General features: G+C 39.5%; 1 protein-coding gene and 2 pseudogenes across 2 annotated transcripts; 1 reads left to right on the top strand and 2 right to left on the bottom strand.

The window, feature by feature from the left end:
- The window catches only part of LOC143171889 (alanine--glyoxylate aminotransferase 2, mitochondrial-like), a 20,107-nt pseudogene extending 15,317 nt beyond the window's left edge, over positions 1 to 4,790 (top strand).
- Positions 2,615 to 16,313, bottom strand: LOC143171890 (dnaJ homolog subfamily C member 21-like; annotated as a pseudogene). The gene is made up of 7 exons (XR_012997234.1): positions 16,167 to 16,313; positions 15,645 to 15,756; positions 14,509 to 14,632; positions 13,478 to 13,600; positions 10,097 to 10,399; positions 8,672 to 8,823; positions 2,615 to 7,232 (listed from the first exon to the last, which is right to left on the bottom strand). The product of XR_012997234.1 is annotated as a dnaJ homolog subfamily C member 21-like (transcript).
- A 2,272-nt stretch (positions 16,314 to 18,585) lies between these two features.
- Positions 18,586 to 24,616, bottom strand: LOC143172227 (ribosome biogenesis protein BRX1 homolog). The gene is given in 13 exon segments (XM_076361461.1): positions 18,586 to 18,703; positions 18,705 to 18,844; positions 19,164 to 19,289; positions 21,023 to 21,124; positions 21,425 to 21,473; positions 21,570 to 21,645; positions 21,742 to 21,791; positions 22,177 to 22,247; positions 22,896 to 22,939; positions 23,348 to 23,434; positions 23,437 to 23,455; positions 24,504 to 24,541; positions 24,589 to 24,616. Coding segments are annotated over 13 exon segments (948 nt in total).
- Between the last annotated feature and the right edge of the window lie 59 nt (positions 24,617 to 24,675).

Consider the following 24,675-nt stretch of genomic DNA (forward strand, 5'->3'; position numbering starts at 1 on the left):
TAAAGTTATATGTGGGCAATTTTAAAAATAACTGTATAAAATGCATAAACATATGCATGTATTATGCATACATGGCCAACGTGCCCTGTGTGTACAAAAAAATAAATTCCTGATTAGTTCCATTGCAAAATTTTCATCCCTTTAGCAAGAATAGGAGTCCTCTGTAAATATGTTATCAGAATCATCTTGTCTCCCTTATGTTCTTTACTTTGTTAATAAAAATGTAGGAAAGCACTTTTTCAAAAGCCTTAGCTGACTCTTTCATAGGACTATGCAAATCCTCAGCTAAACCAAATTTATTCTCTGGCACACATGCTTAACAAAATTGTTTTAACTCCACAGCTTTTGCCTTATGCCTAAAAAGCCTTAAAGACCAGATATTTAAAAATATTTAAGGTCAGAATTCCTTTTGGAAAACAATCCCTCACAAAAAGACAATAGAAAAACTTGCAACGTATTTCACTTACTATCCAGCAGAAAATCAGTCAGTGGGCAGTAGGTCGTTATTTAATTTGTCTTGATCATGCTGTATGGGTTTGGTAGTGGGGGGGGCTACAGGGGTGGCTCCTGTGAGAAGATGCCAGAAGCTTCCCCCGTGTCCAACAGAGCCAGTGCCAGCCAGCTCCAAGACAGACCCGCCACTGGCCAAAGCTGAGCCAATCAGCGATGGTGGTAGCACCTCTGTGATAACATATTTAAGAAGGGGAAAAAACTGCTGCACAACAGCAGCCAGAAGAGAGGAGTAAGAATATGTGAGAGAAACAACTCTGCAGACACCAAGGTCAGTGAAGAAGGAGGAGGAGGAGGTGCTCCAGGTGCCAGAGCAGAGATTCCCCTGCAGCCTGTGGCGAAGACCATGGTGAAGCAGGTTGTCCCCCTGCAGCCCATGGAGGTTAAAGGTGGAGCAGATATCCACCTGCAGCCTGTGGAGGACCCCATGCTGGAGCAAGTGAATGTGCCCTGAAGGAGGCTGTGACCCTGTGGAGAGCTCGTGACATGACCTGTGGCCCCGTGGAGAGAGGAGGTCCATGCTGGAGCTGGTTTGCTGGCAGGACCTGTGACTCCATGGGGGACCCACGCTGGAGCAGTCTGTTCCTGAAGGACTGCACCCCATGGAAAGGACCAGTTTGTGAAGGAGTCTCCTGTGGGTGAGACCCCACACTGGAGCAGGGGAAGAGTGTGAGGAGGAAGGAGCGGCAGAGACAATGTGTGATGAACTGACCGTGACCCCCATTCCCTGTCCCCCTGCACTGCTTGGGGAGAGGAGGTAGAGAATTTGGGAGTGAAGTTGAGCCCAGGAAGAAGGGAGGGGTAGGGGGAAAGGTGTTTTAAGATATGGTTTTATTTCTCATTACTCTACTCTGACTTGATTGGCAATAAATTAAATTAATTTCCCTGAGTCGAGTCTGTTTTGCCCATGATGGTAATTCTTGAGTGATCTCCCTGTCCTTATCTTGACCTCATGAGCCTTTCATCATATTTTTCTCTCCCCTGTCCAGTTGAGGAGGGGGAGTGATAGAATGGCTTGGTGGGCACCTGGCATCCAGCCAAGGTCAACCCACCACACATGCATAGACCATTTTTCCTTGAATCTTGCTTCATTACAGCAGATACTGTCTGTTTCTGCTTGTGTTACTTTACTGAGTGATTTTTTTTTTTGTAGATGTTTCATAAGATGGTTGATCATATAAATAAAAACATTTTGAAAAGCCATTTTAGTAATAAGAAAGTCTGAATCCATATTTTGGGGGTGTTTTGGCTCTGAAATAACTCGGAGCCAGGATCTAAAATAAGTCTAAGGAGGCTGTCAGAGTCAGGAAGAATAAAATGGAGTTGAAAGAAAAGAAAAAAGAAAAAAAAAAGGAGAAGCACTTGCTTTAACTTCTGTAATTGTATTTTTTGTTTTTTTTGTTTTTTTTAATGTGAATTTTCTTAATGCAAATATTAAGCTTGGAAAATGGTTTGTGGGTGTCAGTGCTTTAATTAAAGGGAGCAGAGTAAGAACCAAAAAAAAATTTGTGATTTTAAAAAGCATGGTGTTGATGAATCTAATTAAAACACTCAAGTTGTTTCCTAAAAGGCTGCTTAGTACACATAGGTATGCCTTGTGAAATTATATTCTTCTCATGATACTGGAGAAAGAATTAAAATATTTCTCATAAGATTTTGAAAATAATCCTGCTGGTCAGGTATTTTTCAGCTATGATTATATGTGAGCATGAATTACTGGATTATGATTATAGAATAATAAGTAAAATGTGAAAAACACCACAGCAACATCAAAATATTATGTTCAATTGTACTCTGATGCTAGTTGTTGTAAGAGAAGAAAAATGTAAGGACTGTAGTAGTGAAAGAACAGTCTGCAAGGAATTGAGATAAACATAATGTGTCATCAAGCTAGATGGGAATTAACCAACTATATTGGAAGCTTTTCCTGCAACACTGTCATTGTACATCATTTTAATCAGGCTATTGAAGAAGATGGTCTACAACAAAGAGTGAGGATGTAGGAACATATATGCTACTAGAGTTTGCTAAACTACAGGATAAATTTGAGATTGTTGGAGATGTCTATAGCAAGAGACATGATTAGAGTAGAAATGGTGATAGATAAGGTTAGTGATTTACTTTATTCCTTTCAATTTACAGTGCCATTGAAAGTTTTATCACATTTTTATTTCAGTTGAAACAATAGGAAGATTTTTCTATTAAAAAACAGATAGTGGAGTGAGAAAACATTGGTCCGGCTAAAAGTGAGCCAGAACATTCCAGTATTTCAAATATTTCACAAGCTTTGAGTAAAGAGTGACTTGTATACCTTAATTGCATAAACTCAATTGCATAAACTCATCTTTAGAAAGCAGATAAATTATGCAGCTAATGTTTTCAGCCAGAGATGGGGGTGGGATTTATTGGAGAGACTGGAATATACATCTTTTTCATAGAACTAATTTAGAATATCTAAATGAAGTTTAATGTTCACTTTCCTTAGTACAGTTGCTACCTTCTTCCAGCTGAAGAAATCGATCAGATCTAGGAGGACTGTAAAGACATAGGGGTTCTGATCAGCAGAAGAGGACTCTACAGTCAGGTACTGAACTTCTGGTTATACATAAAGCTTATTTTCTGTCCTCGTGAACTACATCCCATTTCCCTTAAGATAAATTAACTTTAGTTTAGTAAATAAACTAGAAAACAGTCTTAGAAACTATCTCTGTTTAACTTTGCTTAGTTTATAAATAGGGCAGGAGCTATTTGTTTCTCTTCAAGTATGCTGAACTAGCTCTAAGCTTGCAGTTTTCCTTTAGAGGGACAACTTCCCCTAGAAGAGCAATGTACTATAATGTATGTAAATTAGAAGAAGTCAGTAATATTCAGGTCTGCTAAGTCTTTGCTACTGTTCAGGTTATCACCTGACCTGTCAGCAGAGAACAAGTTTGTTTTTGCTCATTCTTTCATTTTGGAGAGCTGGTAACATTCTACCTGGATGGTAATAAAAAATAATTAAGAAAACCTGTTAATAGCAAGTTCAGCAATGCAGCACAAAAGTGAGAATTGCATGTGAATGGGCATCAACCCACACCAATTGAAGATGCACCATGCTGTACCCAGGGCACCGTGTCACAAGCTTCTTACAGCATGCAAGTTAATAGCAAAGAATTGCCCCAGGGCTGGTCAGGTCAGTTAAGCCCTCCGACACAGAGGAAGCAGCTTCTGTATGAGACAGATGAAGGATGGCTAAAAGAAACAGGACACCGCATCTGTCACCTCATTGGTTCTTCCACAAGTCACAGACCAGAACATGGGTAACAGACTGCAGCTCAGAGTGTAGTAAAATCTGATTCTGTCTCATGAGAGTGCTGTTTATCTGCGAGTATTAGCTTCAGTTGGGTGCTGTGGGTGCAAAAGACCATTATTCCATTCTTGCTGCATAAAATCCTGGGATACCATGACAGAAAAAATTAAACTGAAAGTTTAAGATTCTTATGGAAGTTAAATACTCTTGGAAATATAATTTGGATCAAACTTTTGGATTTAAGAACTAAGTTCTTGACAAGTTAAACTGCGCATATATCCCTTCCTGATCAACATGCAGTCAAGCTATAGTACCCTAACTGAAAGTTAGCATTTAGTGATTTTTTCCATAATGCATTCTCTTAAAAGCCTTAAAAAAGCCTAATATAACAGCACATCAAATGTAAGAGGCTGCCATTCTCAATAGATGTTACTTTTCCCTATGGCAAAGCTGCCAGAAGGAAAAAATACACCTATGTCTGTCCTTTCTTAGTACAAATCCATCTAAGGTTTTATACTAGCTCTATCTTGAATAACAGAGCTGCAAATATGATCTACTCTAGTCAGGTTTCTTTTGGAGGCAGTTCCTTTGTCATAGGAGTGGAGCAGGGAGTTGGATGCAGTCAAGTCCAAAATAGCCCCACTTCAGAGTGCATTTATCAGAAGCCTCAGTCCCAGCTCTGCTGTTCTCCTATATATTATTTTTCACACTTGTGGTTTAGGGGTTTTTTTTTTGGGCAGAAGGTGAGTGCTGACCTAGATGGGCTGAGAGAAGCTGTATTCTTTCCATACAATTTTAAGGATTTCCCCCCTCCCAGACATTTAGAATTAAACCTCCTATGTGCATTACTAAAAAGGATGTTGACTTTGCTGTGGAAGTATTTCATACTGCTTTAGAGACACATGGAAAGAGCAGCTGCAAAATAGACTTGGTTTCCTTACATGAGATGTACACAGAACCCCTGATACTTGCCACCCAGACTCTGCATTAATCTATACCAGACAAGAAAAATCATAGTCTGAAGATTAAATACTTGTTCAGTATCATAAGAGCAGTCTTACAGAGCCAGTGTTTAAAGAATATGCTCTTACCCTCTCCCCCAAGATGCAAGATTTCACTTATGTAAGCATAGTCAATCTCAGGCTGAGAACCACCCTGAGCAGAACATAACTGTAGGTTTCCAACAGAGCTAAAACTGTTTACCTTTACTACAAGGATACACTGTAATTAGAGCATGAAAAAAATCTGTGCACACAAAAGTTTCTAGTTACAGTAGTTATTTTTAACATGGGGCTCTAATCCAGTCATCATCCTCTCCAAAATATGCTTTGCTTTTCCTCCTGCTGCTTTTGGGATTGCATAGCAGACCCATTAGTCATTTAGCAAAGATGCAACCTCTGGCTGGTGAAATAAGATGCTGTGTTTCTTACATAATCACTTTTAAAAATGTTTTAGTTCATTACCACCTTCAGTGGTAATGGAAATTCAAAAAATAAAAAAAATGGAATTGGGAATGGTCAGCAAGAACTGTACATCTGTCATTTTACTTTCATTCAGATTTTAAAGTTTGAGTAATTCCTTGACCCAATAAAGGTACCATGTTAGCTTGTGGAGGAAGGAAAGTATTCTGCCATTTTTGTTTGATGAGTTGAAGCTTCAGAGGAACCTAGTGAATGCAAGATCAGTGCATTCTGATTTCATTCCGAATTTCACTCTAGGGGTTTCCTAAACGACATACTACAGCCCTTGCTGAGCACTACCTTCTCCAACTGTATTGACAACTCCTTTGTAGAATCTACTTCCACTCCAAAATCAGGTGTTCAGGTTCTCCTTTCCCCCCTCCCTTTTTTGAGAAAAAAACAAAATGCTTCACATTTGTATAGAATGTAATAAATATAATACACCAGTTTTCTGTATGCAGTTTCTCTTAGAGAGTGAAATGTGACTAAGCTGTTTGTTAATCAGTAATGGAATATCTGATAGAAACAATATATTTTTATGTATATAAAAAAATCAAAAATATGACTTCTTGAAATTTTAAAGAGTACTAAGTAGAACCAAGAACAAGAATAGAAGCCTTGCAAATCTAATTCAAGATGAAGAATACTTTTGGTCTCACCTGACTTAACAAGACTATACACTTACTACTTTGGGCTCTGAGATTTAATGAGTTTAATATGTCTTAGCTGTAGTTATTACAAGATTTTGCTCTTTCTGGGAACCATCAATATTGGGAAAGATGCAAATGGTACTGCTGCCTGGCACCTGCCTAATAACAACAGCTCCATCTTCAGTTGTTTAATTTATTTGGTTTGAACTGCCTTGGATACAGAGCATTAGCAACTCTTAGAACTGAAATTTAGTCGTCCTCTTCTCCACAAGGACATGAGCTGATGTTCCAGTCTCCTAGATTCTAATAAAATCACAGGGATAGAAGGTACCTGTATTATTAAAGATATAAGCAAAAAAACCTGAAACACAATTTGTGGACTGGAGGTGATCAAACCAGCCACCTTGTTTGTCATAATATGACCACCAGCTTTTAAATAGCTTAAGTAATTTGACATACTGTTGTCGGATGCTCTGAAGATGCCTTAGCAGACTCTCTTGCATCCTTGGCTTTTTTTCCCCTTTAGGCTTAGTATGCTGATAGACAAAGATAAATCAAGATCAGTGCACAGGAACATTCAACATAGTATTTAAGAGCCTCTGATGGTTTTTAGTCATCAATGTTTCTGCTGCTTCCCCTGTTCTTCCTTCACACAACACAATGCAAGTGCTTCCAGCAAAAAAATAAAGCAATTACATTTATACAATCAATTGTTGTTCTCAAGATTCAGCTAGGATGATGAATCAGCTACTGGTAAATGATGTGGTAGGGATTTGCAATGAAATGCCGTTTCCAAAGTAGATCCTAACACTCCTTGTTTAGTACCACATTTGCTCAACTCTGATTTAGTGGGGTAGCCCCCAATTCACATTGGTGAGTAAATCTAGACTTGTTTGACAGTATCAAACATGACAGAATGATACAGTCACTGCTATATTGCAAGTCAGTGCACCTTTTTGCTTCATTCACTTGGCTGACATCATCTGTAGTGCTTGCTTCCTCTGACACAGCACATCTTTGGCCATCATTTACCAACTCCTCTGGTGCACCACTATCCTTGTCCATGCAGGGCACCTCCTTTTGTTCAACTGTTTCTTCATCAGCACTTCTATCAAAAGAGTCCTCTAAGTCCGTCCAAACAGAAATGCAAGTTAACTACTTTAAGTTCATTAGTGATTATGTTTTAGTATTATATTCATTTACCTCAAACACAGGTGGGTGGGGAGAACATAAAGCCATTGATCCTCTTAATTTTACTCTGTGTTTTCAGTGAGATTGTAACAGGTAAAACCTTAGTTCTCCTATTTTGAAAGATGAGGCCATCTGTGATGAAGGGAAGAAACACCAATAAAACAGCCTCTAAAACTATGGAAGAGGAGAACGAAGGTAGCTTTTAATTATACATAGGGCTCATTCTGTTTTGGCTACCTTTTCACATAAGATAGTGGCTTTGTTTATAACTTTGCAAAATGTTAGTTATTTAGACTAAAGTTTTCCATGCCAGACACCTGCATTAGGACACTTAAGCCAAAATAACTGAGCTGACTGAAGCTAAACACACTGTATTTTCCCTCCCTAACATTAGAAACACTGGCAGCCTTTTCCACATACCAGAAGACAGAGTAGATTCAATACATGCAGTTTGACAAAAGATCAACCTTTGAGCATGTCTGAAGCTAAACAGCTCAGCTCCCAAAAGCAGGATAACAAATTTGACCTAACACTACATTAATGCAACTCTATCACCTCTAGTATCTTTTGCAGAGTTTCAACTACCTGAAAAAACTTGCCTAATCTACCTACCTTCAGGAAAACAAAACAAAAACTATAGCAATTCCCTGCACTCAGTAAAGCTTGATAGAAGATGCAAGTTATGTTTCCAGAAGAATTAGTCTGCACAAGATTCCAGCTCATTTTGTCACAAGCAGGGCAGTACAGATCAATAAATTCAGCTTCTTCAGTCTCATCAGTTTGTCTGAAGAGATCAATGGAGATTAGAGAGACAAAGTTAGATGAGTAATTTTTAAGTAAGCTGCTCTTAAAGCCCCAGCAAATAGTCACAACACTGACATTCAGTTTAGTATTATTGATATGCAGATTGTGGGTTCCGGCAATAAGGATTATAAACACACTCAAGTGACCTGCAGCTAGGGCATAGAAAAATACATATCATACTAATTGTTGTTTATCCTTGTGTGCTTGACAAGTAGAACATCTGTGTTTAGATAACATAGGCCTATGATAGACTTAGAGGCACCCTATCAGACATGCTTGAAATTCCTGCCCTACTACAGAGAAGATCAAAGCACAGTGGTAAACTACGCCTGCGCAAATCCTCAATAAACAGGCGAAAACAGCAGGGTCAGCGATCCTCCAGCATGGACTGAACTCAGCAGTGCCTGCATCCCTGCTTGCGTACCTCTGCCTGGGTGCTGCTTCAGGGATCCCCCAGTTGGCAAGGTAACGAAAATAATTTACTCTGCATTTCATCCGTGGTTTTGTGGTTGTTCCTGTACCCTGCCTGTGCTGACTCACACAGATCAAGATCATCAAATCATATATTAGCATAAATTAAAAGCTGGAGCTTGATGTTTCTCATGCTCAATGGAAAACACCAGAGGAACAGACTAACCTGGTACACCTAAGCTGGAGGCAGGGAGTTGCACTATAGTCAGAACTGTGAATCTGGGGCTTTTAGTGCAGTGAGCCAATACTCAGGCTGCAACAACTCACTATAGATCACCCCCACACACCCCCCATACCTTTGATGCCTTTTGTCTCCTGTTCTTCTAATTCATCTTCATCATCTGATCCATCTCCAAATTCCTTTTCATATTGTGCCTCCATCTCTTGCAATTCTCTCTCCAGATCTGACATAATTATCCAGCTCTGCTCTTTATACTGCACAGCAAGCCTTTAAGTAGAATAATACAGTAACTTCTACATTGTGTTCATGAGATGGGAATTACAGAAACAGTATTATTTTAAAAGATAACTTGTTCTTCTTTGGTATTTTAGGAGGAAAGTCCTGAACATATTATGAAGCAGCAAACAATTGTTTGTAGGGCCTGGAAATCTGAGCAGTTAATTTGTGATGTCAATGGGCACATCTACACTGCAAGTAAAGAGGTATTAACATAGGTGGATCCTGCTTGAATTTCAGGCAGGAAATGCTATGCAGCATGGTAAATATCAAGCTGACAGCAGAAAAGTCAGCTCAATCCTCAAAGCAGTACAGCTGCTTTTACCTGCTGCAAGATCCAAACACACAGACAGTACAGCACCACAAAAGCCACAAGCACATTACTCCTTGACTCTGTGCTATAGGAATGTACCAACTCAGTTTTCCAAATCTAAGTATGGCCCAAGTTATCAATCAGTGCACCACAGTACAGCTGAATTTTGCTCCACCTGGCTCCTGGACTCAGAATTATCAAGCCATTTGTCAGTAAATGCATACCTCTGCTTCATTCTCCCTTCAGAAAAAAAAATAAGTTTCATATATATTTTAATTATTATTATATAATTTTAATCAATATGCAATTATTTTGCAAGTGCACTCTTATTAAGTATTTAAGCTCCTTCCTCCCATTTTGAGGCAAAAAGCTCTTTAGTTTGAAGAATAAATTGTGCTTACGCTCAGGAGATTGCCTCTTCCCTCTACTTAATTTTGGGAAAAATAAAAGGACTTAAAAAAATGGATTTAGTCCAATGAAAGGGTCATTTCTGCAGAGTTAAAAGGAAAAGCAAAACTAAGTTCATTTTTCCCACTTTCTTTTTAGCAGGTACAGTTCCAAGGCAGATGAGCTAATCTAAGTCCAGGTTGTCATAGTCCTGTTCTCTGATTCCCCAACATACATTCTTTTTTTCTTTAAAGGAACAATAACTACTATTAAATCTTACTTCCCCAGGTAAGTAAAAGCACACTGGATTCTGTACTACTACAGCCAGTTACCTGCAGCACACAGATAACTATTCCCTGGTTATCTTAGATCTCTACATGTCAGTACAATGCAGAGAGACCCAAGTTTTAAAAAGCTCAGACTTGAGACCAAAACAAATATATACAATTTTCAAGGATGTTTAAAAGAGCAAGTGCAGCTACTATTAGAATCTAACTCTATATGGTATCCTCATGGACAGTTTCTCAAAGTTTAAAAGAAAATATTTGTTCCACATTTACATACTTTGCTTGCTTGAGTTTCTGCTGCCTCCGAAATTCCTCTGCTTTCCTAGTTTTTTTTTGTATTTTGTTCTTGAAAAGTTTTCTATGAGCCTGTACTCTTTTATCCCCTTTACGAATAAAGGCTACTAGCTGACAGACCAGTTCATTCCTCTCTTTCCTTGCTTTATCTCTAGTTTTCTTGTTCTCTTTTTCCATAGCTCGTTTCTCCCGGTGGTTTGAGGCTTGTCGTGTGTCATTCTTCTTTCCAAGCAAAGTTTTTCTGAGTACAGAAACTCTGCCAATATGCATAGAAAGGGTGGACTACCTGTTAAAAAATTTTAAATGCATCACTTTATTAGAGAGAGGGCAGAAACCATACCAAATCATTTAGGGCTTTTGTAGCAGTTTTGTGTCTTCTATACAAGCCACAGTTTTTCCCCAGAGTATAAATGTGTCACATGAAAGTTTAGAGAAACCTCTAATATCTTTAAAATTTCAAACCATGTCAAATCAACAACCTTGTCTATTAAACTATTCCAAACTGCAATTTCTGAAAAACATCCCCTTGCAGGATTGGATCGCACTGACGCTAGTGCCCAGTTATTTACTTTGCTGTACTTTTCCTGTCAAACTGAAAAACACAATCAGAATCAGATATGCTGTCCGCAAGCAGACATATGCACGTATTGCCTAAGAACCACCATACCAAATTACACCAAAGGTCATCCATACATTTCCAACAGTAGCCAATGACCAGCACAAAAAGAGCAATAAAACAAACACATGTACACAATACTATTTCTTCCCAGTATATTCTCTCTGCTTCCAGAGCAAGAGATAAATTGTTTAATAGCCCTTGATGGATTTTTCTTTCATGAATTTGTTTAATATTTCTTTTTTAACTCATGTAAATTGTTGGCATATACAATATCATGGAGCCGTGACTTGCACAATTTAACAAGGGGTTATGTGAAGATGCACTTACTCCTGTTTTGTTAGCAAATTATATGACTGCAGGTTAAAATGATGCCCTCTAGCTCTCACATTAAAAGAATCAGTGAATAATCTTCCCTTATTCTCCTTTCTTTTACTATTCACAAGTAAATGCTGGATTAATAAAATGGCATAAAGATTATTTTTTTTTGTTTTGTTCTCTATTCCTCTCCAAATAATTACTAACCTTCTGCATTTTGTATATTCAGGAAATGAGACATGCCTAAACTCCTTTCTTACATTACTTACACCATTAAACTGCCTTTTTACTACTTACCCCTACATGCACTACTGTTTATATTTTGGCATACCTCACAGCAGACAATCTTTAACCTAACAGTTTAATATCTCTTCTTCTAGTATCTCTTCTCCTCCCCGTCATTGGTATTCACATGGGCTACAACTATCAATGCCTCAACACTAATTTCTAATGGCCTATCTACATGCAAAGGTTCATGGCCATGGTCTCTGGCAGGCAAGTCGCTACACAGTTTTTCTTTGCTATCACAAAAACCCAGCTCTACATATGGCCAATAGCCTAAGCGAGGTTAGACTCTATCTCAGATTTCTACTTCAGAAGGGGATATCATCCATGCAAAAGGATGCATGGCCATCAACTGATGACACTGATCATCCTCCCCTTCACCAGCTGTATGAGCTATGAGACTTTCCTCCTCCTCAGCAGCTACCTGAAATACAAGCACATCTCTGATATTCTCCAGAAGACTATACAGCAGCTCTTGCTGAACTCCCAGGTGGATTTTGTTTTGCCTACTACTTATACTTAGAGCTGATTGCTTTTCTTTCTGCATCTAATTGACCTAAAAATCATATCATGAAGTCTTGTGAAGTCAGACTTAATATTTTCCCTGGCTGCCTGGCATTGATCAAGCCACCTCTCAAACTTAATTAATGAATTAACTCAGTAGACTGAACCAGAGAACATTCACATCACAGATTTTGATGCCTGTCAAAAGTTTTTGTAGCTGTGTTCTAAAACTCTTTTCCCATGATACTCCAACTGAGTAGAGAAGTGGGCACTGCAATGCTGGAATCTTCTGACAGTTTAATCTCTTTGTCTGAATATAAGCTAACAGGGATAATGACTTTCCCATTTATGGGAAATAGCCTCAATTAAAATACCCCTATAAATCACTTGATCCCATTAAAAAATGGGGAGCGTTCTGCTTCCAAAACAGCATGAACAAGGCAGATGTCAAACTATGGTGGTGCTAGAATTCCAGCCATTTTTGCAGTTATTAATTGACAGTATAAAAGCTAATTTGGGTCTACAATCATATCTATTCTATGGCCTCAACATAAGCAGTTTCCAAAAGATGTTTCAAGCTCACTCCATTAAAAGACAGATTTTAGCAGTTTGAGACACTTTCTCTCCCTGGGAAAGATTTCCATTTGGTTAAGCCATCCTGTATTTTTACCTGAAATTCAAACACCCATTCTGACACTTTGTTTCCAACTCCAGCCAAGTTTTGTACTATTGAAGTTACTAATTTTTACGGTCTATATCAATTTGAATTTCATAAATAATTAGTCATACAGTACAATTCTACTAAAAGGGACAGGGAGAAGTAGCAGACTAGAAACAACATTTGAGAGTACTGATACTGTGCAGTTATTCACTGGGGAAAGTGCTATTACTTGACTATTTAATTTCAACACAGGAATACAATTTTTTTTTTTTTTTTTTAAAAGATTACCAGTAAGTCTAATAGAATACAACAAATAGTTGGCAAACCAGACGAGAAGAATTCAAGTGCCCCCACACATTTTCTTTTCTTGCTTCCTAAAGGAAAGCATGCAATATTTTGGAAATTAAATCTTACTATAGAATAATTGTAGATTACAAGAATATCATAATGGGAGCTCACATTGCAGGTCAACCACCACATCTCCCATTTTCTACAGGCTGTGTTATGCAGTGAGTGCTACTCAGTTTTCCTAAATGAGGCAAGACACTACACGTTATTTAAAAAAAAATTATCTCAATATCCCTTTCTGTAATGTAAATTGCATTAAAACACTGGTAAACTATTCTCATCAGGAAGCAAAGAGAACATCTGTTCTTTTGTTTTATAGGCCTTGCATTACACTTAAGTTTCATTGGCATAATTGAGGGTTAGCCCTGTGAAGTGTTTGTCTGACAACTTAACATTAAAAGTCTGGCTACTAATATAGTCCATCAGGAAATACCAATTTTAATTCATCTAAATATTATGAATCATAACACAAGCACTTCCTTTATAGTAATGGTCTACAGTAGTAAAGACAGCAGAAGCGTGGTTTTATATTTACCTCAGAGATCAGCAGGAGCCTTTCCTTTGATTTCAGTGTGGGATAAAGCAATGACTTAACTGTGTTACTTTCAGTTCAGATTTACACTTGCTCTTACCATATCATAGCCACTTTGGGAATATCCAAACATAGGGAATTCTTCAGTATCTTCCTGGGTCATATATTCCATCTCTTCCTTTGCAATCTTCTCAAAAACTTATCAATAGACTGTAAAGAATCCCTGAAATAATGAAAAAACAATAAATTCTGACTCATTTTGCATGGCTCAATAATAGATGTACAAATGCTCAGCTACAGTAGTGTATTTTAGAGAAATATTACAATTCTGCAACAGCAACTCAAAATCAGGGTAAAGGCCTTGTAAGCACTTGCTCTAGAGAGCAAGACCCTTCTGTTTAATAAAGTTCCCATTCTCTCCCATTCCTTTTATTTCTATCTCCTTTGTGTAGTCTCTGTGTCTCTCGCACATCAAACACCTGTATTCAAATCTAAAAAAAAAGTTTCAGCATGCTGGAGATGTTGATAAGTTTCTGGTTACACGGGACCAAGTTTTGAGGAAGTTTCAAATATAAAATTCACTATTAAGTATCCTAACTATATCTTTACTTTTTAAATTAAAATATTACTAACTCACTCCTACTATAGTAACACAAAGACAGATAAGGATTTTCTCTGGCAGAGGTTTTTCTAATCACCTGGAGCTTTTTAAGTTATGATGAATATCTTAAAATCCAACAGGGAATTCAATTATAGGAAGCACACTTCACCCAAGCACTGTTATTATATTGCTTTTCTTTAGCTTGAAACATTGTAGCTTGTTAGATATTTCTGAATAAACAGATGGTATTGCAAAGCATTGGAATGCTTCACTATATAACATACATAAATAATATACACACACTCTGTAGTTGTATAGTATAGTTGGAAATCATGACTAAATAATTGTTGGACAATAAGCAGGAATTAAAGCTTGCCTTGTCCAGCATAAGTTTTACCTTAGAAAGATTTGTATAAGTATTATTACTACCTGTGCTCAACAATTCCATGCATAGCTTTTCAACACTGAGCAAATGCCAACACTTTTCACGAAATTTAAATTGATTCATTAAAGATGAATTAATTCATTACCTTTTCATCACCTCCATATCCAGAGTAACAGCTAACAGTGAAGTACTGCAGCAGATCTAAACTATCATCTTGATAGTCTCCATCAACTCCTCCTTTCAGCAGAGCCTCCCTATGATTATCATACCTAGCAAGAATTCACAATATTAAGGATGTAGCAACACAGAACATTCCCCAGTGCTGGTAAGAGACAGCTAACACAGTACATGTATCTCCTCAGTGTAATAACTTTAGCCCAGTGTCTGGAATTTGGTTCTCATATCCAAAGTCTTCAGAGAGAGGAAAAAAAAAAAAAAAAAAGACAGGCTCAGTAAATATTCTCTCTTGACCTTTAGTTTATTTACTACTACTTTATCTGCAATATCTATAGCAACAATTTCTTAACGGGAAGCTAGCAGACACATTTGAGCAAGATGCTTGATGAGCTTTCAGAAATGGGTAGGACATTATTTAAGTCATCCAATACTTATATACACATAAAAAACCCCAAACTATACATTAGCATATAAAAATTGGAAAACAGTACTTTCCTTTAAAGGAGGACAAACTTAGTACAGGTGGTTTTGGCTGCATAATCTGGTAGATGCTTCAGCCCATTTGAAAAACAAGTTACACAGAACATTTAAAGTAGCAATCTGTTTTTAAGAGATGTGTGTGCATATTTCAAATTAGGACTGTTACAGAAACATGACAGTATGTACGTCATTACAGCTTACTATCTGTAGCAATCAACAGCATATTAAATACCTGCATGCACTCAGCGTCATGCTGGCTCTTCCTCCATAAGGCAGGGAGGACCGTGACCAGAGGGATACCTATGCCAACATGCAAACTGCCTCCCGCTCCGGGAGGAAGAAACGGAGGCCAACACTGGCACGTCCCCAGAGCACCCCCCTCAGCACCCAGCCCAACACCACCTCCCAAAACACTGCGAGGAAGGTGCAGGTGCACAGCTATGCCTCTCCAGGAAGCTGCACATTGAGTGGCTCTCAACCATTTCAAAGCGTGGAGCAAAGCACCGGGAAGGCTGGCCACTCCTGCCACAGAGGCCCCGCGCTGACTACCAGCAAGGCTGAGCAAGAAGCGAATTCAAAGTCCTGGCTGAGATAGAATTAAAAAAGTCTTTTCCAGGCTGCTACCAGATAAATATTGCTCAACAGGCTCTTTCCTGCAGGTCGCTGAGAACATCATACACTACTTGAATTAACTTGAACTGTTCCGCTGCTTCCCCCACATTCTCTAGGTTTTTATCTGTAAGACAATTTAATTAAATTGCAAACGATTCAAAGCACTACGGCAGCACCTCCTACAACCGCTTCAGAAACCCGAGACAGAAATACCAAGCCATAAGTGCTACCGAGGGCGCTGCTGCAAACACCTAGACGCTGCCTGAGCGCTGCCTCCCGGCCCCGCTCCCCACAGGCCCCTGCGACAGACACGGGGCACAGAGGAGCGGCCCAGCCGGCGCAGCACTGACACCACCGGCGGAACATCGACTGCAGCCGCTGGAAGAGCCGCTCTAAGGAAAAGGGTGCTTCTCCCCCTGCAGATAACGCCCCCCCACTACGGTGGGGGCCCGCGGGGCAAAGAGAGGGCGAAGCAGGCCGGGCCCTCTCCTCAGGCCTGCGGCCGGGCCGGGCCTGCGGGAGGCGCAGCCATACCTGGGTGCTAGCGCAGCGCCAGCCGGCGGTACGCCCGCTTCAGCTCCTCCTTGGCGGTGTCGCACTTCATACCCAACACCTCGTAGTAACACTTCATGGCGGCTCCGCGGTGGGGAGAAGTGCTGGCCGGCAGCGCGGCCATAATGAGCCCGGGCCACCGCCACCGCCCCCCGCCGGGAGGAGCTACGCGGGCGGGAGGCGGGGCGAGCCCGCGGGTCTCGCCGGCTGCAGGCCGGGGAGGCAGCGGTGGCAGTACCGTGGGGAGGGAAGATGCATAGCCCCTGCCGCCCGGACATGCCTTCAGCCTCTGCTCGAGCGGACCTGCGGAGCTAGCGCCCACGTTGTGTCACCCTGCTGGCTGGTAGCTGTAGAAGAAACACGGGGATGCTGCTATCCCCATCCGTACTGCCGGATTTTGGTCTTACGGTCACCCAATTTCATGGAACCAAATGCCTCATGCTAAAATTTTCATGAATGCTCAGGAGCCTACAGCCAACGCAGCTCCAATGTGTCAGGTTTCCAATGTTACTCTTTTTTTTTTGACACCTGTGCTCTTCAAAGATCTCAGGTTTGACCCAAGCCACCTTGTCTGGATTAGACATGTATCAACTGGCACTGCATGAACTGAGTTTTGGATTAGACATGTATTAGACCGCACAAACTGAGCAGATGCCTATATTTACCGGTCTTTCTTTCCAATCAGATGGTATGTGGGCCACCTAGTCACAGAGGTAACACTGAATTTCCCTTGCCCTACAGGGCAGGATAAAATTTAGCGCTTAACAGGTCAGCTTCCTCTTATGCCAGTAGTGTCTGTTCAGCACCAAGATGCCAGAGGCTGAAACCAGCAGAGGAACCAAATAGGAACAGGGCATGAACAAAACCTTTAAACACAGGGAAGCTGGGGGAGCAGATGGGGAGACAGCAGTAGAGTCAGTGGAAGAACCAGGTCATGAGGTCTGGAACTGGAAAGCAGATTAAAGAAAGGTAATGAAGAAATAGCCTTAGAGAGGTCTGTAACTATTTGCTAACATCAGTCAAGGAAAGTTTCTTGGAATCAGACTTTTGCTGAGCACTACGGAGAAATTCTCACCCAATTATGGTTGGAATTTTTTTAGTCTGGTTGGAGACTGATGTCATTACACTTTCTGTGAGAGAGAGAATAGTTGTACACTCCTTTCCCCAGCTAATAACTTATGAACATAGTGACACATTTAACTAGATCTGGCAAAAGGGCACTCACAAACAATAATTTCCTAAAAGCTTCATAAAAATACAGCCCCAAATTAAAGCTGACCTCATGCTGCAGCTCTGAGGCAATGATGTCAACTGTCAGACAGTGGGCAAGAACTACAGTGAACCAAACTCTGGACTTTCTGCTGCTCATCAGTGTGTAGCAGGCTAGATGCAATGAACTGCTGCATTTAAAATACAGACATTATCTATGAGCAAAATCAAGGCTTTTGGTTGTAATAACTTTTAAGCAATATTGGAAGCTTATTTGCCAATTTTATATGGAAAAATCTATATGGACTCACTCTACTTTGAAAAACAAGACCAAAACAACACATACAATTGAACCAAGAGGACAGCATTTTTGTAAGAAAAAAAAAGTTGCTTGCATGTGTAAGCGTATAAAAGCTTTTAAGCACTGTTGCTGTAACAGAGAATCACTGGCAATTCTATTCAGGCTACTGTAGGCATATAGTTTTGATACTCAATCACAGGTAGCATGTACACCTCTTGCCTTTAGGGAACTTTCAATGAATTTGGTATAAAGGGCTAGAATCCCAAGTTAGCCTGCTTCTTCCCCATAGCTACATTTCAGGTCCTAAGAACCTGATTAGGCACAGGCAAAAGTAGCAGCTTTTTTACTATTAATAAAAAAAGAGCAATTAAGAGGCCATAACCCTTTGCATTTCCTAGGGATGATGAGGTGAAAAAATTAACACCACCCCCCAAGAGAGAATTCCTATGAAGTTAAAACTTTTAAAAGGATTTTCTACTGCTGTCACAGACTAGGAAAGCTGACTTTTGAATTCCAGTTAATGATGAGCACCAATGACTACTCAGTTATTTTTATTCCTTGTACATGTTACAGTGAGTTGTTTCCCAGAGATATTCAAGTGTAAAAGGCCAATTCTCAAAAGCAGAAATATGTGGAGTGTTTTATTCCCCCTTCCCTGTTGCCATGTTTTTCAAAACCCAGAATCCTTTCAAAGAGAGGAAGACAATAAAAGAGTGCAACTCAATTCTAATAAAGAAATTGATATTTTGTTTACTTAAAACTGAAGTCCAGTTAGCTTTGCCTGTAAAAACAAGTCTTTACAATATTATGTCAATATAGCTAGGTATACCTATACCAGACTAACAGATTACTTTGGAGTCTGCTTAGTTTCTTCACTTGTAACATTTAAGCTCATGCTTCAGTTCTGAAACGCTTTTTTTGCTTCTTCCTCTGAATTTTGCGTGGCTTCCTTTTATCTTTTACAATTGCCTTTGGCTCTGGTTTCACAAGCTGTATTTCCACTGGCTTCAGCTGGAGTTTCAAAGACCACTTCAGTGGGATCTTCTTCAATAAGCACCTTACTCTCTTTTTTCTTAATCTTTTGTACTTCCTTCACTTGCTGTTTCTCTCTAAACTTAGCCGCCACCGACAATCTTATCAACTGCCAGTGCTATAAAAGTAAGAATTTAAATCACATCAGGTGTCAAATATGCAAGACTGAAGAAATCAGGTATTACAGAAAAGGTGGGAATTTCTCTGCTTAATTGTCAAAATCCTCAGTGTAATGCCATCTTTTCAGTGACATGAATTTTGCATTCATTCAGTTTTTACACAATTACTCTGTTCTCAAATTGTGATCAGTTAGGGCACTCTTTCCTACAAAGGGTTCCAGGGGAAGGCATACATAGTTCTCCTACACAGAGAGCTTGCAAGACTGGTCTTCAAATTAGTAGCTAAATGAAAGAGAAGACAAAGACAAAGCTGCTTACCATATTGGGGGACTGGTAATGGGGATTTTCATACAGAGTTGGTCATCCAAAGCTACCTTGGAAGATTTTTATGAGGTTCAGGACAAAACGAGGCCAAATTTCTACTAGAGATGCATCTTCTATTATCTGCAGTAAAAAGAATACTCTTCATTTCTCATGGATCTGTGCTGGTTTTGGCTGGGATAGAGTTAATTTTCTTCATAGTAGTGTTGTGGTTTAACCTTAGCCGGCAACAGCACCACACAGCTGCTTGCTCACTCCCCCCCCATCAGTGAGATGGGGGAGAGAATTGGAAGAGTAAAAGTGAGAAAACTCGTGGGTTGAGATAAAAACAGTTTAATAATTGAAATAAAATAATAACAGCAATAATAATAATGATGATTTTAATAATAATAGAATATACAAAGCAAGTGATGCACAATGCAATTGCTCACCACCTGCCAGCCAGTCCCCGAGCAGCGGCCCCCCCGGCCAGCTTTCCCCAGTTTATGTACTGAGCATGACGTCACATGGTATGGAATATCCCTTTGGCCAGTTTGGGTCAGCTGTCCTGGCTGTGCCCCCCTCCCAGCTTCTTGTGCACCTCCAGCCTTCTCAGTCGGTAGGGCATGGGAAGCTGAAAAGTCCTTGACTAGTGTAAGCACTACTTAGCAACAACTAAAACATCAGTGTGTTATCAACATTATTCTCATCCTAAATCCAAAACACAGCACTATACCAGCTACTAGGAAGAAAATTAACTCTATCCCAGCCAAAACCAGGACAAGTAGCTAGTATGAGGCTATGTTTTGGATTTGTGCTGAAAAAAGTGTTGATAATACAGGGATGTTTTAGTTATTGCTGAGCAGTGCTTACACAGAGTCAAGGCCTTTTCTGCTTTTCACACCACCTCGCCAGCAAGTAGGTTGGAGGTGCACAAAAAGTTGAGAAGGGACACAGTTGGGACAGCTGACCCCAGCTGACCAAAGGGATATTCCATACCATATGATGTCATGCTCAGCAATAAAACTGGGGGGGGGTTGACAAGGAGGCCACTGCTCGGGGACTGGCTGGGCATCGGTCGGTTGGTGGTGAGCAATTGTTTTCATTTGCATCACTTGGCTTTCTTGGGTTTTATTTTTCTCTCTCTGTTATTTTTTCCCCCTCTTTTCCTTACAATTTTATTATTATTATTATTATTATTTTTAATTATTAAACTGCTTTTGTCTCAACCCATGAGTTTTCTCACTTTTACCCGTCTGATTCTCTCCCCCATCCCACCGGGGGGGGGGGGGGGGAGGGGTGAGCGAGCAGCTGTGTGGTGCTTAGTTACCAGCTGGGGTTAAATCACGACAGGATCAAATCAACATATATGACCTTGTAGGCACCTTGCATATGGTGATACACAACTGAATTTAAATCCAAGATATGATGCCACTGAAGCTGATAAGCTAGACTTTTACAAACACAGTTCTGTATATAAAGCAGTTCTTTTAGATTCAAGCAAGCACTTAGAGAGTACTAGATATATGTGAATTCCTCCTTTGGATAGTAAGCTCCAGCACACTTTGGGCCAAAGCACCAAGTAAGGTTAAAAGACAAGTGAAGCTTAGGCTTTGGCTACTACTTCCTGTTACCAAGACAACCATCACAGAATCACAACTAACAGAATGTAAGTTGAAGTAGACAGAACTTAAACCAGCTTTCTCCAGAGATACACAAGAAGATAAGTCATTTTTAGGACACAAATTACTTTATGCAAGCACTAGGTGTTGGCATATCCTGATAATAATGATTCTTCTCATTTTATTGCAATTAATGGATTTGATATGAAATTACTCCACTGAGCACCACTTGAAGAGCTAAAAGAGACCACTAACCTGGTAATTCCAAAACCAGATCCTCTCGTCTGTAACGGTGAAGGTGAAAACATGATCTACAAAAGGCTTGCTTTTGGGGTGATACTGTGGTATACTAAATATCTGTAATAAAAGGCAGTATTTCTAAATATCTGTAATTGTAAGAGGCCAGACATAAATGGCTCATTTTTAATTCATTTTAATTTATTAAGATCCTGATCCCAGGTTACATTTCAAAAAAAACAAAACTTAAGAACAAGTGTCCCAGTGACTTTAAGCACATGACCCTAATCCTTTGAGGATTTTTTGCAAGTTCAGAAGTGTAAAACTACTACTTAAAAAAAACCTTGAGATTTTTAAATATGTTGCCAAAAAACATTTCCAATGAGGAAGAAACACTAGACAGCAGAACTACAGACTGACCTGAATAAACAATTCTTTTAGCAGGGCATAGTGTGGTTCCTTGTCAAATGTCTACAAAGGAAACCTGTAATTTTACATACAAAACTAAATGCAATAGTCATGTAAAGAAAACAAAAGCATACTCAATGAAATAAAGCATATACTTAGTGGATCAAAAGACAAAAGGGGCCGTGAGCCCCTTAGGCAGTTTCCTGTCATCTTCAATTCAGCCACTGTGTGAACTACAGTGATTTTTTAAAAAGATCATTTTAGTACTTACAGAAAACTGTACAGACAAGAAAGTAAGAGTCCAAACACAATAATGTCAACCAACTTACTGTCCTGCACTAAGAATTTAGCTGATGGTCCCTGTGGTGTATTTGAAAGCCTGCAGAGGACAGGTAGTGGGGAAGAGAGAAAAGAAAAATGTTAACAGCAGCCAGAAGGTACGCTGGATTTCTATAGTACACTCCAACCAGTTATTTCTTTATTGAAGTAATTTCAGTTGCTTTTATAGCATTATTGAGTTCCTTTAACATACTTAAAAATACTTGCTTTCTAAACAATTTTGTAAAATGCTTTTGTAAACAGTCTATGAAAGCTGGTCATGCATTGTAAACTTGCACTACCTACAGAAGTGCAGGATTAGCACAGATATAACTAAGCAACAATATTTCATGTATCATCTTCACTATTACAGTAACAAACTTTAGATAGAATGGAAGCATGCCCAGCTATATATGGAAACGTAAGAAAACATAACATTTCCTTACCACATATAGAGATCCTGTTTCTTTTTGGCTTCAAAAAAGATGCACTTATTGCAGTTTTTCATTTCACACACCTACACAAGACACATCAAATTAGCTATTTACAAAATTCTGAAGACATTTTCAAAAACTTTCCACATTAATCTCTAATATCTTCCCCCCTCCCAAAATATAAGTTCAAAAGCAAAGGTCTCATCTTAATAAATTACACCTACTGATCCCCAAACTTAAGTTTAAGCACTTGTTTTGTTGAAAAATCTCAAGTATTTATTACCAGGAGTAATAACTTCACTAAAGCTACAAGCAATCTGATAAGCTCTCCAGGATATAAACATTAGAGCAGGAGTTGTGACATCAGGTTTTAGTTTCAGCACTACCAATGTCCTACTACATTGTTTGGCCTCACTGCATATTTGTTCCTTGATTTCTTCAAGTATAAATTATAATACATCTTTCACCTATATAGAAAGAAAGGCACATTCTGTTTTATTTCTTCATGTTGAAAGTCTATGTTTAATTAAAGGTTTTATTTTGGTTTTATTAATCAAAAGTCAACTTCCTGTTTTAACATTAGCACTTTTTGAATATCAATAATTTTAATTTATGAAGTTATACAACTCCTATAACTAGTATGAGATCCTTTCAACGTGGTTGCCCTTTTCTCTTGCACATTGAATTTCCAGAGAAAATAAAAAAGAAGCACTAGTTAAATCCTGGATTACCTCATTAATTACAGACAACTGGTCTTTACAGTCCATTTTAGTATCTGGAAGACAAGAACAACATTTAGAAGGCTTGAAAACCAATTTAACACAAAATAATTTTTTTAACAGTTGGTCCTTTTGCAAAAATTTTACTGGATATAAATGAAAGATTAAGAATAAATATCAAGTTGTTTCAGCCATGTTATGCAATAAATAAATATAGCAACAAAAGTATCTGGGCACTTACAGGACTAAGGCCACAGGAGTAATTTCCCAGAGAATATTAGGATACAATGACAGTCGCTGTATTCGTTGGCTCAAAAGGGGTTTGGTGCTTGTTTGTTTAAGATAAAAGGCCACAGTTTCATCAAAACAGTTATTTACCATATTTTTAAAAAGAACATGCTGTTAGAAGTTCTTGGTTTAAAACTATTGTGAAAATTTAAATTAGGGATGATGCCTAGCCCTACCTGCTTTAGAGTGAGGCATCAATGTTCTTAAATCTTGCATTAGATGCCTTGTTCTGAAATTAATTCCACGAGAAGAGAAACTAAGCACTCCTTGTTTTTCCATTTACCCTAGGAAAAAAAGACACAAAAGTTAAGCAGGAAAAGGAAGTTTCTAGCCTTAAAACTACTACAACACAGCAACAATAAATGTTTGAACTGTAATTACAGAAAAACACAGTAAGAACATTTGTTATTATCTCCACACCCACATAGAATCGCTCACTCAGCAAGAGTGATGACTTTCCTACAGAACACGGGGGCATAAGTTTTTGTCTTTTAAGTTGTTACATCATGAACAACTGTCATCCATCATGCTTCAGCATGTTCCTATGCAAAGCATTTCACTAGTACAAAACACGTAAGTATTAAGAATGCCATATGCAATACTTACTTATTTAGAAAAGGCACCCCTCTTTCCCTACAAAATGACCTGAGCTACAGTCTCAGAGCACAACAATTTAGCTTTTCCTACAGATGAGCATGTGATGAGGTCTCAGAGTTCAGCATGCTACTTCTTGTTTTTCTTTTAAGCAAACTACAAGGCAATTATTGAAGCCTTCTCAGGACAATTCCTAAATGAAACTGACGTAATTTCCGGAAGTCCTTTGTATATAACAGAATTATCCAACTCTAAAGTACTTTTGAGATTAAGGTAACACAACTTATTTACATTGACTAGAATAATGCTCTTCACATGTTTTCATAGAAATAACATACCATCACATTTTACTTTTATTTGTGCTGGGATTATAAAAGTTACGAATAAATCTCTCTATCCTTGCATAGCAGCTGGGTTCCCTCCAGACACCTTGAGTCCCAGTACCCTAGCCCTGGGAGCAGAAAAGGCAGCAGAACTCGGCCCCCAGGAACAGTGCAGGCCCATCAGCAGCACGCTGTGCTGGCTGGCTGGGGCACGGCAGCACAAGGTAGCGGTCACCCATGTCTCTGCGGCCTGCTGCAGACTCCACCACCTTCCTCATGGAGGCGGAATACCTCCCTAACGCACGGCCCAGAGATGAGGTATCCTTCCTATGGGTAAATGCCGGCCCAGGCTGGGAGCAGAGCGGGGACACCTGGCCCAGCCCACTCCACTGTGGGCAGCAGGGCTGGGAGGTACCTGGGAGATCAGCGGCAGGATGCTGTACTCCTCCGAGCCTGGCTTGGTATCCGGCTCAGGCACGCTCGGGGCCCTCTTAGCTCACTTCTTCGGCCGGGCAGCTGGAGCCTCATGCTTCCTCTTGGCCGCACCATGCCATGTCGGAAGTCACTCGCACTTCCACCCACTCGCA

The sequence above is a fragment of the Aptenodytes patagonicus genome, chromosome W, assembly GCF_965638725.1.
Source record: "Aptenodytes patagonicus chromosome W, bAptPat1.pri.cur, whole genome shotgun sequence".
Classification (NCBI taxonomy): domain Eukaryota; kingdom Metazoa; phylum Chordata; class Aves; order Sphenisciformes; family Spheniscidae; genus Aptenodytes; species Aptenodytes patagonicus.